General features: G+C 41.9%; 1 protein-coding gene across 1 annotated transcript in view; it reads left to right on the top strand.

Moving 5' to 3' along the window:
* The window catches only part of snd1 (staphylococcal nuclease and tudor domain containing 1), a 166,029-nt gene that overhangs the window by 35,903 nt on the left and 115,480 nt on the right, over positions 1 to 14,646 (top strand). Inside the window, exons 12-15 of the mRNA XM_020653121.3 lie at positions 2,143 to 2,243; positions 4,454 to 4,564; positions 6,067 to 6,139; positions 9,627 to 9,768. Coding sequence (XP_020508777.1) covers positions 2,143 to 2,243; positions 4,454 to 4,564; positions 6,067 to 6,139; positions 9,627 to 9,768 — 427 coding nt within the window. The remainder of the gene's footprint in view (positions 1 to 2,142; positions 2,244 to 4,453; positions 4,565 to 6,066; positions 6,140 to 9,626; positions 9,769 to 14,646) is intronic.

The following is a 14,646-nucleotide window of genomic DNA, read 5'->3' as shown; positions in this document are numbered from 1 at the left end:
TCCCACAGTGTTCGTCAACTCGGCTGAAAAAAGAAACATTTTGTCTCCGACTTCCCCTCCTGTCCTTGTCCTTATCACTCCCCCATTGTCTAAATCCATCCACTCCCTCCCTCCACCTCACTCTCCTCTGGGGGTTCTTACAGATAGCTTTTGCCTTATCAGGAGATCGGTTAGATGGCCCGTGGAGAATGGGCCTGGAAACTCCTCTAATCTAACATCGCATGGTCAGAGTTTATAATCTGTCATCATCTCGCTTAATGGGGAGCTACTGGTGTTGTGGTTTCACAGCTTATAGCATCCAGCATTATATTCCGCTCCTGTGTTTTCAATCTCCTCCTCAACTCTTCCTTTCTCCAGTCTCTGCTTTCCCATTTTCATTTTCATCTCATTTTTTTCTTCTCACGCTTCTCAAACTTCAAACTCTTCCTCTTTGTCATTACTTTGTGTGTCTTTTTTCCCCACCAGTCAGGCCTGGGAGTGTTTGGCTATTTAACACAAATGTGTCCAAAAACAAAACAAAAGCTTTTTTTGTTTAATTTGAATTGCATCAGTTTTCAGGAAAAACTCTGTCACGATTGAGCTATGAGGAAATGAAGAGCTTTGACGTGGGAGTGGGTAAAAATAATTTCCTTCTAAAACAATAAAAATATCTGCGTATGACTACACATTTGATGGAAAAGGGGGTGTTATAGTAAAAGATTTTCACTTGAGAGGATCCCACTCTAATTCTGTTGCTCGTAATGTGACCGGATATTATTACTATTACTGAATCTTGTGGTGTATGGGGCTGTGTTTATTTTTGAACGAATGAAACAACCGAGATAAAAAATGTTAGCACATAAAAGATGGAGCCAATTTGTGGGGTTTGTGTAGGTGTGCTACCAACGCTAGAGAATAACTCATACCATTTTCCCTTCCTGATACTGATTCAAATACAAATACGAGTTAATAGATTGCTAATACTGAGTACCTTTCATACTTTTGTCAAAGTATGAAAGTAATAGTATCGTTTTTGACAGTATACATATCAAACAGCTCATATCCCAGCCTTATGTTATGGGGTTTTAATTTTTCCAGCTTTTAGTTCTTTTTCTAAATAATCCCCAAAACATTAAACTTTAACACAATAATTAACTCTCCAACACCTTTTCCTTTCTGTGCTTTCCTCCTTTTCCTAGCACACTCATTTGTATTGAATGGTGCTCCCAGCTATTGCCTCCAAAAACCATAATCCATTTCCCAGTATCCTTTTCATATTCCGTCTGCTCTTGATATGCAGACAGTACTTCCAGCAGAACAATACGCTAAACCACATCCATTCAGCAGTGACAGAAGCTCTTCTGTTCCTCACGTCACCATGTCCCCATCCCGTCCATCTAATGACAAGCCCACGTCTCTGCGTGTCCTGGTTGGCGTCTCTTTCATGTTCTTGTAATAGGCCTGTCTGCATTGTCTCTATTTGACTTGTGTCTAAGCTATGACACTGTGATGCAGAGCCAGATTCCCACAAAAATTATTATTTATTTTTTTTGCTTTCTTCCTTTTCCATCATCACATCACACATCTAACATGGCTGACACGTAGCTCTTAAACTGCCGATCATGCGTATCGGTAAGGCTGCAGCCCTGCGGTCGGCGCTGTCTGCCTGCGTCTGGGCCCACAAAGCGGGCTTTCCCTTTAACAAGCCTCTAGATAAACACAAGCACACACATGAAGACACACACAAACACAACACACACAGCTGAGTGACAAAATTGTATCTTCAGGGTGGAAAGAGCGGAGTGTGTCCCTAGGGAGCCGTTTTGAGAACACACAGTGTAGGGTTATGTGGGTTCTGTCACAGTCCCCTCCATTTGTGTGTCTGCGTGTGTGCACGTGTGTGTGCATGTGCGTGTGTTTGTATTGTCCCAAACACCCACAGTGTGTTAATCCTCCTCCTCTGGGGAGATCTACAATGCCGCCTGACGTGATGCACACTGACTGGGGGTGACCTTGAGAAGTGGGACAAACACACAGACTCACACACATACAGATCTGACCCCCCCCCCCTACACTTCTTATTACAATAACTGGTGTTGCTTTCTGTTTTTGTCACTTCTGGTGGCCTGTTTGACCTCCTCTCCTGGTTATTTGCCCCTTCAGGTCAACGTGACAGTCGACTACATCAGAGCAGCCACAGGTCCAGGAGAAAGCACCCCCGCCTTCGCAGAACGCACCTGTGCTACAGTTACAATCGGCGGCATGTAAGTAACATTTTTACCACATTGGAAGTCAATAACTGCACTGAGCCGGTGTTTTTTAAACCTGAGGTTCGACCAAGTATAAACTCAAAAGGGTAGAAAAATGAATAAATGTTAAAATAATACTGAAGAAAAATTACAAGTGAAGCAAAACAGACGATGAGATAGGTAAGTAAAACTTACAAAAAAGGAAAGGGAAAAAAAAGAGTCTATCTTCATTAAAATAATAATAAAATGCATACAGTATTTACAGGTCAACCAGATCACAAATGACAGTCCTTGAATACCTAAAGGCTTTACACCAGTTGTTGTTGACTGGTCTAGCCTCAGGACTCACAACCTTCTCCTTACTGACACATCGCTACCGGAATCTCTGAAAATGTTCCACTACTCAAATTTATTTAATGCATTTATTTGTTACTGAGACAGATACAAAATCACAGTATGTTGGCATCAAAAAACACAATCCATACGACAACAGCGTTTGAAAGTAGTAAACAGCTTTATCTTTATAGCAGATTGTTACGTTTCTAAATGCTGTTTCCACTTCATGCTTCCACTTTGGTCCTCAATGTGAAAAGAACATATATAGTCATTTTTGTATGTTCCTTTCACCATTTTAAACTGGCAGCATTAAAATATGCCTTATAATTCTTCTTTACTGTTGTAGAGTTGTGGATCTAAATGAGCTATAAGGTGCATTATGGCCACCTGGCGTTTTGCATCACTGGGCTCTTGCTGATCATTTTTTACTCTTAAAAACAAAACAGCCTTTTTTTCCTGGCGGTTCACAACACCTAATTCTTCCCGTTGGAGTTGATCAGGACTGGCAGATCATAAAGCCATAGATTTCTCAGTATAAGGAACATCAGTAAAACATTTCACTGTTCATTTTATATTGAGCTTCAAAACAAAATAAGGTTCATCTGATGCAAGATGTCACACAATAATAATTTGTAAACGCTTAGAAGTCCTAATCTCACCATGAATCCCAAAGTAACCTGAAAAGGCTGCTTTGTATTTTAATTTTTCATGAGAAGGGTCGCCTCAGTGCAAGCAATTATTTTCTATCTACAAACAGGCCTTTGAAGAAATCTGGTTTTATCTGTTTGGAACATGTACTTTATTCAGGGCCACAGATAGAAGTGTTATTAAACTACACAGAGGTTTGAATTTAATCAAAACCGGAGAGAAGAGCTGTGATGCCACATGACTTGAAATGAAGTCCGTTCTCACACACACACACACAAAAAAAAGTTGAAAGGCTGGCTTATCTTCTGGCTCTCTCTATCAGTCTAATTCTCAGCTCTTTGGCACAAAGCACAGTTTCATACCCACATGGAAACTTGGAACTCTTTGTCACAGAAAGGTCTTGTGTCTGATAGGACGTGTCGACAGGTCACGACCTGACCTCCTGACCTGCCGATTTAGAACCCAGCATTAGTCAGCTTCGCCAGCCGTTTGGCTCCACGGTAAACAGTTTGTCGAGGGCACGGGGTGAGGCTGGTCTGGGCGTTAGATATTTATGGAACTTGTCTGATGGGGTATTGTGTTCACAATTTCCCTGATTGTGGTCAGAGAGAAGAAGAAGAAGAGTCTGATTGAGCATTGATTAGGTGAAGAACAGGAAGTCCTTCTTCTATGATAATATGACAAAGTTGTATTATAGAAAGTACAAAACGATTATCTGTATTTTTCTTGTAGTTTTTCACCAAGTTTTGATCAAATTAAGATGTGCTGATATCGATTTAGAAAAAACGACCTGAAACACTAATAATGACTACCGGTGCTGTAATATTGTGTCAGGTCCATCCTTGCAGCATGGAGACAGATTCATGCACTGGATGACACAAGCTGAACTTTTCTCCCTCCCTGCATTTCATTCTTCAACATTTCAACTAGAACACTGATGTCCGAGGGCTATCCGCTAAGTGCTGTATAAAGTACAACAATACTCTCCTCTCTCTGCCCTTCATCTTCCTCTTCTGTACATCAGTAACACAGCGAGGAAGCGCTTAGTCAAGTGTGCAATGTCAACATTTAGGTGCCCTTTGTTCCTTAGCGAAGCCACCTTTGGGATTTCTCGTGTCCTTATTTTCTTTTTGTCGAGCTAGCTGACTTTTAATTCTGCGTGAAGCCGGGGGGGGGGGTTCAGCTTGTTTTTTCTTCTTCTTCTTCTTCTAATAAAGTGATCTCTCTCTCTCTTCCTTCAGTAACATAGCGGAGGCTCTGGTCAGCAAAGGCCTAGCCACAGTCATCAGATACAGACAGGATGACGACCAACGCTCCTCCCACTACGACGAGCTGCTTGCCGCAGAGGCACGGTGAGGAACACTCACACATATACACGTTCTCTTTCACACATTCACTCTTTCCATCTCCCTTCTTTTTTTTTTTTCCTTTACATGAACCTGCACTGCTACACACAATGGCTTTCACATGTACACACACCGTGCTAATCACACAACACTCGCGCTCCACCATCCACGAGCTGTGAGTGACCTTGACAAATTTCTTGCTCTTGGGGAGAAGAAGCAAATTGAAAATGACCTTGAGGCAAATTGCTTTTGCATTCTCTGCTACATTCAACACGGAACAGGTGAAGCAACTCACTTTTTATTTTCCGAGTTCTTTGTAGCATAACTACATCATAAGTCCAAGCCCATCGCAGCTGTTGCTACATTTTCCCTAGAAACATGTCATTGCTCTCACATTATCACTCCTACATTTTTTTTAAACAAGAAAACATGCCTGGAAACACATGCACATTCTTAAGCTTGGATGCTAAATCAGAGGCTCTCTTCCCACTGGCCCTATGAATATAATTATGTGGAGGTGCAGTAGAGAGATTTAGTACAAGCTTTATTACTCCGCCATAGATTAAGATCTGCTTGCTATAGGTAGAGCAGATGCAGCCACAACCTCTTTTTATAGGACTTTCTCCCCTTTCTCCTGTGCAGTGTCATCGGCCAGCTAACCTCCTTTTTCCCCTGTTCTCTCCCTCCTCCTTCCTCTTTTTCACATGTTGTCCTTCTTTCTCCACCTTTTTTTTTTTTTTTTTCCATTTTTGTCCTTCTGTGGCCTTGCTCTTCTCCCATTTCTCTCGTCCTCTCCCCTCTTTCTCTCTCTCTCTCTCCCGTTGTCCCTGGTGGGGTCTTATTAGAGTTGATGAGAGGTTTCTGTCTATAGCCTCGGTTGTATTTTTAGTTCCCACTGCACGTGACCAGTAGCCTACAGCCTTCAAGAAACCTCCTCCTGGCTATTAAACTCACATATATATATACATGCTTGTAGAAATGCACACGGTTAAAAATCAGCGGCCTGCTTCCCAGAGACCCATAGGTGGCATGATTCCACTCTGCAGCAGCATCTCATTCGGCCCTTGAGGCTAAAGCAGCGATGACCAAAGCCAGTCATCATCACTAAACCCCCTGACTGTGAAGAAGCAACCCCTGTCTCTACATTTCTCATCATCTTTCTGTTCTTACAAAAATATCTCTTCCATTATTTTTCCTCGACCACCATTTTCCTCTTTTCATCTCCAGCATATAGATTGCATTGTAAGGGATAAAAAAAACAAAAACCCTCCCCTTACTGCTTCCAGTTGAGCCGTAATGGCAGTTCAGGGAAAGAGAAACCGGTATGAATTCACATCCTACTTTACAAAGCCACAATTGGTCCCACTTTGTATCTACGGTGATTACTCAAAGAGCTCCCATTTCTACAGGTCTGTTTAGCCTGCAGGCTTGTGCTTTCTTGATGTATTATGCTGAGCTATAATGATGACATGTGTATCTGTGTGTGTTTAATGTTTGACTGACTGCAGGGCCATCAAGAACGGGAAAGGGCTGCACAGCAAGAAGGAGGTTCCCATCCACAGAGTGGCGGATATCTCAGGGGTAGGTATCATTATTTTAGTTCTTTAAAGAAAGATCATCAAAATCAACCAGAGAAGGCAATTGGTGCATCTCTGGTATGATATGATATCAAATCAAATCTTCTGTATCAATGCCCAAGAGGTACAAACTTGTTCTTTATCACACATTATTCCCTATCCCTTTTCCTCAGAGCTGGTTTCCTCATCTTAAAGCAACTGAAGCTGCCTCTAAAAATAATCAGCGCCATTAATAAACCCATCAGTGGTGCTTGGTCCTAGCTTGTTTACGTGTGCCCAGGGGCTTGATAGAGGCATCATTTGGCTAATGAAGCCTGATTGGGAGTGCTCACCAAATGAACATTAGCACGGGAAAGCCATAAAATCTTTCAGTAACAAGTAATGGGCGATTCTTACACATTCTTTTTAAGTGTTTTTTTTTTTTTTTTTACCCTTGGAGCTGGTTTTTAAATGTGATCCCTTTTAATGTCTATTCCTTCTTGTGTTCAATCAATGCCCCCCCCCTTCGTATACCACAGTGCAGTCTTTATTAACCCAGTGTGTTGTAGCTGTCCAACAATGTCAAAGTGAGTGGCTTTGGCCTAACTCACATGGAGAGGAAAGCAGTGCAATCAACTGAAATGTGAACTGATGCAAAGATTGAATGCAGGCACTGTGTTGGTCATTGTCGCCTGCTAGGTGCTGTTCTTGCCGGTTGCCTATTTTTATCGTTGTGTTATCCTCAAAGCACCCAGGAGGGAAATTGAGGTCAGTCAGTCAGGTGGTGGATAAGTCACCCTTTTGTTCCTGGGTGTTGTAAAATGTAACTTTCTATCACTAAGATCCATTCTGTTTTTACTTTATATATATATATTCTCGATATGTTTTTTTTTTTTTCCCCCTGCAGTTTGAAATGGTCAATTTTCATTTTATTGTGACCTTTGTCGTTACTAACAGCCTCTGTGAGCTTGGGGAAAGCGTGGGCTTGCAATTTTGTTTTCCCAAATAGTTATTCCAGAAGCTTTTGCCCCATACCAAGGTTCACTAGGCAGACATGTGGACTTGGTTACCACATAAATAACTCACATCGAGTGCCTTTGTGTGTCGACACTCTCGTCGATTAGCCATCTTTTAAACATGTTGACGAGCCACTAGATGTTCCAAATTTGAACTCCAAAACATTAGTGCCTCATTGTCTCTCACTTGAGCTCTCTTGTAGCACTTGCACTTGCCGGCTCTTGAGACACATTTGGTTGAATTAATCAGGCCTTTTTTCTCTGTATTAGTCCTTTTTTTTTAATTTTTAATTTAAGCTCAGAGTGGTCCACCAGATTCAATGGATGCGTACAAGCTCTGTAAGTTGCTGTCACCCTGCATTGGAACAGAAGCATCCAGCCAAGTTATTAAAGCAGTTTAACACCAACAAGATTTTAGAGTGTGCCTAATAAGTCAGACATTGCTCTGCGTAACTTCTCTGATGTTGTGCTGGTCCACATTATCATCATCATAACCTCCCTGTGTCTTATTATGTCAGCACGACAGCTAAATTATTGGGCCCTGTAAAAATAATTATGACAGGGAATTGTTGTGCTGACTGAGCAGCCCTGTGCTATTTCAGCAGGGCTTTGAGTGCATTTTATACCTAGACACCCCCAGAACTCAAACGGCTAAATTGACAAGTTTTTTTTTTTTTGTGCAGGAATGACTTGGGAGTTGGGTAATTAATTTACTTTAATAACGACGAGAGAGCAATATGTGACACACCCAACATCCAGCTGGAGATTTCACACGTCTTGCAAATTAAAAATTGTCCCAGTGACCCAGCAAAGCATCTGATGGTCTTAACAGTTTTAATCAAATGTGCTGTGTCATGCATTAAAGTGTGACATCAGCGCTGTGAAAAACTCTTCCAAACAGTCCCTTATTAGTGGTTTAGGTTGTTGCTGTTGTATGCAGCTGCAAACTCCTTCCCTCCATCAGCAAATCTGCTAGTTTCCAATAGGACACACACACACACACACACACACACACACACACACACACACACACACACACACACACACACACAGGAAGTGCAGCACAGTTCAGGATCGTTGCCAGTCAGTGCCGGTAGGCATGTGTGTGTGTGCATGCGCATGCACCAGTTGTTTGGCTAGGCTAATGTAATGAGCATTCTTAAGACCAAAATAGCAACACCCCCCTCCCCATCACTTCCCTCCTTTCCCTCCTTTTTCTTTTCTCCTCTGTGAAACACACCCACACGCAGCTGCACACGTGCACAGGCGCAGCCCCCCCAACCTACTTACCTATAGAAAATACACGCTCCTAAACGTCAGCATCATTTATCTTGGTGGTAAAGGTTCACTGAAAGGGATTATGTACGATGAGTGGGATGCAGTCACAAATAGTGCACAGATAGGTTTATAAACATAGTGTAGGAGAAGAACAGAGGGGGTGGGAGCAGAGTGGATAAAACACTTGACTCACCTCGTACCTCTAAAGGTTGCATAATGAGGTCCTCTCTTCCCTCATGTCTCTCCTTTTTTTTCTAACCGAGTTAGACTGCTCAGCCCACTCACTGCAGGTGCTCTGAATCTGTTTGTGTGAGCGACAGAATGTTTGGCTCCGTTGTCTCCCACTCAAGGGGCTATTTTGGACTGCAGTGGGTGGAGTTCAGGTGGTTGCATCTTTATGGCTAAAGCACGTACCCTTTTTCTTACAACATCATGTTATTGAATCCCACTGGTGACTTGTTTTGCATGATTTTTCTAGTCTCTCGTATCTGTTACTGATGTACATATCCAGTGAAAAAAGGGAAGAAAGTATATGATGGAAAATATGTCCTTCAGAGTTTTCTTTTGTTCTTTTTTTTTTTTAAGCTCTAACATCCACTGGTATTAGAAAGAGAATGGCTTTGTTCTGACTTTCCTTGTTTGAACTCTGTCCTTCGCTCCAAGCCTTTGCTCCAACTCCAGTGGCCAAATACACACAAGCACACACACACACACACACACACACACACACACACACACACTCTTCACTGGTCCATGACTGGCCGCTCTATTGTGCCTGCCTGCGTCGTCCTGCCTGCAGTAGGCACATATTAAATAATGTTTTATCGTTTCTGAATCCCTCTCCTGCCACTGCATCACCAGCCCTGCTTGAATACACTTGATTTAACTCTACTTGTAATTTTGGCCCCGGCACAACAATAACCCAGTGAGTCACCCTTGCAGACAGAAATGGAGGAAGGAGGGGGGAGAATTAGTTTTGATTGCATGAGGTTCAAGGCGTGTCACGGAGAATCAGAGCAGACGTCATTAGTCTGTAGAACAATTTAACGATGTCTAAAAAGAGCCCACTGATTCTGTCTTCAATAAACCTACTTAGTCTGTCTGGTCTGTGTTAGTTACTTGCTCTATGCTTTATTCAGGTGAACGAATCTTAAGGTTTTTCATCAAATCATGTAATCTGTAGAGCTTTACCTGACTCTCTTTCCTTTTGTTTTTTAGGAGACACAGAAAGCCAAGCAGTTCTTGCCCTTCCTGCAGAGGGCAGGCCGGTCAGAAGCCGTGGTAGAATATGTCTTCAGCGGCTCCCGCCTCAAGCTGTACATGCCCAAAGAAACCTGCCTCATCACATTCCTCCTCGCCGGTATGTAAAGCTTTTTTCTTTTTTTTTTCTTCCCCAGTTCCAAAAGTGACCTCCAACAACTCAATTCTTTATCTTTAAATGCATAAGCTGTTGCAGTTTCAAATTGAACAGGCATATAGTTTGGAGGAAAAAACAGTGTGTATATTAGAGGAATACATATTTTTTTCGGAATAGAAATGCCTGGCCGCTAAGAGATCCTAACACCTCTCAGCTGGCAGGCTACCACTGACAGGGCAAAAGGCAAAGCAGGGTATGCTGTACCAACCGCAGCCCACCCTCATTCAAAATGCTAGGGTTGACGTGAAGCATGTGTCCCCTTTGACCTCACCTTCTCCCGTCTGGCTCTTTGCCAATCTTGAAATGCACTCATGCCCTCCAGTTCCTAGCTTAAAAAACGGTCATGTACCACACACAAGCTCTCGACGTGGTTGGGTTGAGAGTAAGGAAGAAGGCGGGGCAAAGTTGACGCCATCGGCTCTCCCCCAATAGCCAACCGTCACCTGCAACACATCACAGAGAAAGAAACACAACTACACTCACCGTAGGGAGGGAGACATGATCACATACATTACCTTACGATAACTAGACTTCTAATATTCACATGCATGACCTTTTAAGTATTAAACGGCTGTCTGTCATTGTAATTTTCCGATCTGATTTTATTTTTCTCATCTCCTACATGATAAGCAGAGAAATGCCAAATAAAATGGATCAGGATTTGGAAGAATAATTATTAATCGATGAGTCACTTGAAGGGAATGTGTTAGCAGCTGTTTTGATGAACAATCTCTGAGGTGAAACTGTTTAATTTTCATCTGTCTTGGCTTCACAGATGTCGAGATTTTTTTACAATTTTTTTGTTGATATATGGTTTAGAAGATGGGTCCATTATGTTTTAGGATTTTCAGCATGAGAAAATAACAGTAGTTTAGGGCAACATGCAGATGGAATGAAATACAGACTGTTTGATGGCAGGTCTGGCCATTCATTTCAACTCCTCGCCCGTCTTGACAGTTTGCGCTCGTAATAAAAACACTTAGACTGTATCTTTGGCAGCCAACAATGATTTGCACATCCACCCAGATCACAGGAATGGTGCGAATGCTGATCCCTTATTCCACCGCGGATGATACTCTGTTATAGTTAGCAATAAAAAATCTGTTTCAATCCATCTCCATTTCAGTCAGCCATACATTTCCTCTCCACTTCCATTCGGACAAACATCATATAGTTCTGACAAACACTCAGATTCAGTTTAATTACCCGTGGCTAAACCGTTGATGCATTCATTAATTTTGCAATTTGCTTCTGATTGTCTCTGCAGTCCACTGATGGCTTTTGTAATTGCATTTTTTTCTTCTCCACTGTCTGCCACAAGATGTGTTGACATGATCTGTGCCAAAAAGAATTCAACACATAGGACCATATATGACTATTTATTTTTATAGCCCTTAAAGATTCTCGCTTAATGAAAGTGCTTTGAGTAACCGCACTCAAACCTCGTCCTGAATGAGAAGTCATCTGTGTTTGTGTGAAATGGTGTTTACATAGACTGTCTTCTTTGTGAATGATTTGATTCAATCGCAGGTTATTAGCAGTGCATTAGCGCTGATAGCCAATGAGCGTGTTTGATAAAGGTCGTCCCCACAAGAAAAGATTCATCTGGTGGAAATGAGATGACAAATATTGTCTTTAATACACAAATTAGGCTGGATTAGCCCTGATTGATACAAATGATCTTTTTTCCTATTTTGCCCTCTCTTTTTTTAAAACTTCGATTCCAATTAGAGAAAGAGCTCCCTCATGAGTTTCCTTCTGTGGTGTTTTCCTTGTCGCCACATTTTCCTTGTCTCATTAGGAATACGTTTTTCTGAAGGAAATGATGTGGCTGCTGGGTCACGGCCTCAGTGTGTCCCTGCATGTATGTTGACGTACGCATGCTTTCCTTTATGTGATAACTGTGTTAAACCTTTAACCGGACGTGAAATGAAGCCCTTAGGCACCAACATCCTTTTTTTTTTATTATCTCTTTACGGCTAATCTCACAGCGCCTCCTATCTCCTTCCTGTTTCTCCTTCCCGTCAAAGTTATCTTTCCATGTTTTATTCACCCATCTGCAACATGGGCTGTGTATGAAATGACACATACATGATAAACTGGTCACCTAAAGCCTCTCATTGCTGCGTATAAAACAGAGGGGAGCTTTTGGACGTTTTCTCTTTAAACTACTATTTAAGTTAATGGATAACGAGGAGAGGCGAGTGCAGATCTGTATTCGGCATCTTTCAGTAGTGTCATGTTAAATAGGCCTCTTTTGGTCAAATCAGCAGCATTGCAGCAGCGCTGGGATTATATTATTCCATGTGACTGAATCACATCCATGCAGATTATCAGAACAACAGCTCTCCCTGTTGTGTGGTGTCATATAACGCTTGTTTAAATAAAAATCTTTAGCAGTAATGCAGCCTGTTAACTCATCAAGTCATAATAATACACAATTGTCACAAGGTTTGATCTTGTTATTTAAAGGTATATGATCACGGTTGCTTAAATCATCTTGTATAAAACATTAAACCTTTTTTTCCCCCCAAATGCTGAGCCCCTCAATGCTCATTAGTCGTAAGCTGCCCTGGGTAAATATTGACTGCATACAGATAAATAGAGAGTATATTCAATTGCTGCTGCTGCTGTTAAAACAGATCTTTATTAGTCATCCCTTTCATTAGCTGTGCACTCTTCACACTGTGTTCATTGCTGCAAATTTTTATTCTGTAACAATATCGTGGGAGGCCATTGATGAGCAAACTGTTTACAGTAGAGCTGCAAATGAAAAGATCCCAAGGCAGTAAGTGATGTAACACAGAAAGACAAAATTATAATACTAGAAAATAAACAGTACACGCTGTTTGAATATGAGCTACTAGCTTTCCTAGCCGCCAGCGTTCCATCCTGATTTTAATACTGGCCCTCACTCATTGCTTCTCTGGTGAGGCACCTAAAAGAGAGGCACGGAGTCTTCTTCCCTTTCCAGAGCTTTCCTTGATGGATAAAGACAGTGCTTTAAGAAAGGAAAAAAAAAAAAACACAGGGTGAGGAAACAAGGTGCAGCAAGTGAAAGTCCTCGCTTCAAAGAGGGCCGGAGGTGTACTTCAGGAGTTGAGGGAAAGTTCCCCTTTCTCCTCCTCCCACATCACCTCTCCTTTCTTCTCCTCTCACTCTCTGTCCTGCACAGTGTCACTTCCGTATGCAAGTTTGATAAAGGGTAAAGAAGTCATCCTGTTTCTGAAAGGGAAAAGGAGGACTTCTACACAGGAAAGGGATTTGGGAGTGCAGTGGAGGGGGGTAAAGAGGAGGATGAAAGGAGGTGAAGCGAGAGCTGAGGAGGCAGAAAGGACAGGGGAAGGTAAAGAGAAAGCTGCATGTGGTAAAGAGAAGACAAAAGTACAATTGATGTGAAGTACGTGGGTATAAAGGCCCGCTGAAGCTAAGGGAGACCAAGCAGTGATAGGCTGTAAAAGTTTACTAGCTTCAGTAGCTTTCTCCGAGTTTCAGATGGAGGCCACAGCAGGTGAAGTGCACTTTCAAAGTTACTCAGAAAGGTATGGTGAGCAGCAGTCTGTCAAAAAGATGAAACACCCATCACTCGGACACAAAGATTTACTGCGTCAGCAAGAGGCATTAGCCATCGCAGTGTGTGGCTTAGTGCCATTTGTCTGATTTTTTTTTTTTGGATAACTGAGTGTGTATTTGTGTGTTCACCTGTGTGCTGGAAGGAGGTGAAGTGGTGCAGAAAATTTGTAGACTTGTTCCCTATAAAAATATGTCTGTGCCAAAAAAACGTTTTCGCATAATAGCGAGGGAGTCTGTCAGGAGAAGAGCTGCAAGTAAAATGTTATGTGCTCTGCTACGACCTCTACATATTTGTGTCCTTGTCTGTGACTGCAGCGCTGCCTCTCATTGAGATTCACACATTTATCAGAAACCTGGGGCCAGGATGTTTTTGAGATCTTGAGACACATTTTAAAGCGCCGCCAAAAAAAGATAAACCAGCTAGAAATTAGGAAATCATTCCTTATTCCAGTATAAGTACTGGATTAACTACAGCCGAAGCTATAATCATAAAACCTAAACAAGGGCTTTATCAGCAAATCAATCATCCACTGTAGCTGGTGCAATCAGAGAGGGGAAAAAAGTTCCCTGAAACACCGGATATATAATCACATCCTCCCTGCAGCCGATTCTTAACAAATTGAGTTTGCTGCGTGAGGAATAATCACATGTGAATTTCATTTAAGATGCTGTCTACTCAAAGTGGCATCAAATAATATGCTTCAGTGAACATAAGCTGCAAGACAACAGTAAGTTGTACAGACCTTCTTTTGGCCTGTACCTCATTATGTGGGTTGAATTATACAACCAGCTTTTCAGACAACAGACCATGCCCAAGGCTAGCTTTTTTAGACAGGGAACTATTTCCCTAAAACAACATTGATTATTTTAACAAGTCAAATATAACAAATGTAATGTTTGGGCTGCCCATACAACAAGTAGAGTTGAGTAGACACAACTTTTGGCTTTTTCCGTTATGATAAAATGCATGTGTAGAGAAATACGTTTGTATTAAACTTAAAAATGTCAGAGACAGAAGCAAGCTCTCTTTGTCTGCCTTCAACTAACCTCCATCAACCCTGTGTGACCTATGTGTCTCGTCCGCTGCTGAACAGAGAGATTCCAACTGGCGACAGGCACTTGATTGCTATGAGACGGAAGGAGAGGAAAAAGCTAATATGATGGCGACAAAGCCAGTGGACTAATAGTAGAGTTGAAATGACAGAAATGTGCGAACGTCCACACCAGCTTTTAGGTCTCTGTTTGTTT

Source organism: Labrus bergylta, chromosome 23 (genome assembly GCF_963930695.1).
Source record: "Labrus bergylta chromosome 23, fLabBer1.1, whole genome shotgun sequence".
NCBI classification, from domain to species: Eukaryota; Metazoa; Chordata; class Actinopteri; order Labriformes; family Labridae; genus Labrus; species Labrus bergylta.
This window is presented reverse-complemented; position numbering and strand designations above follow the sequence as displayed.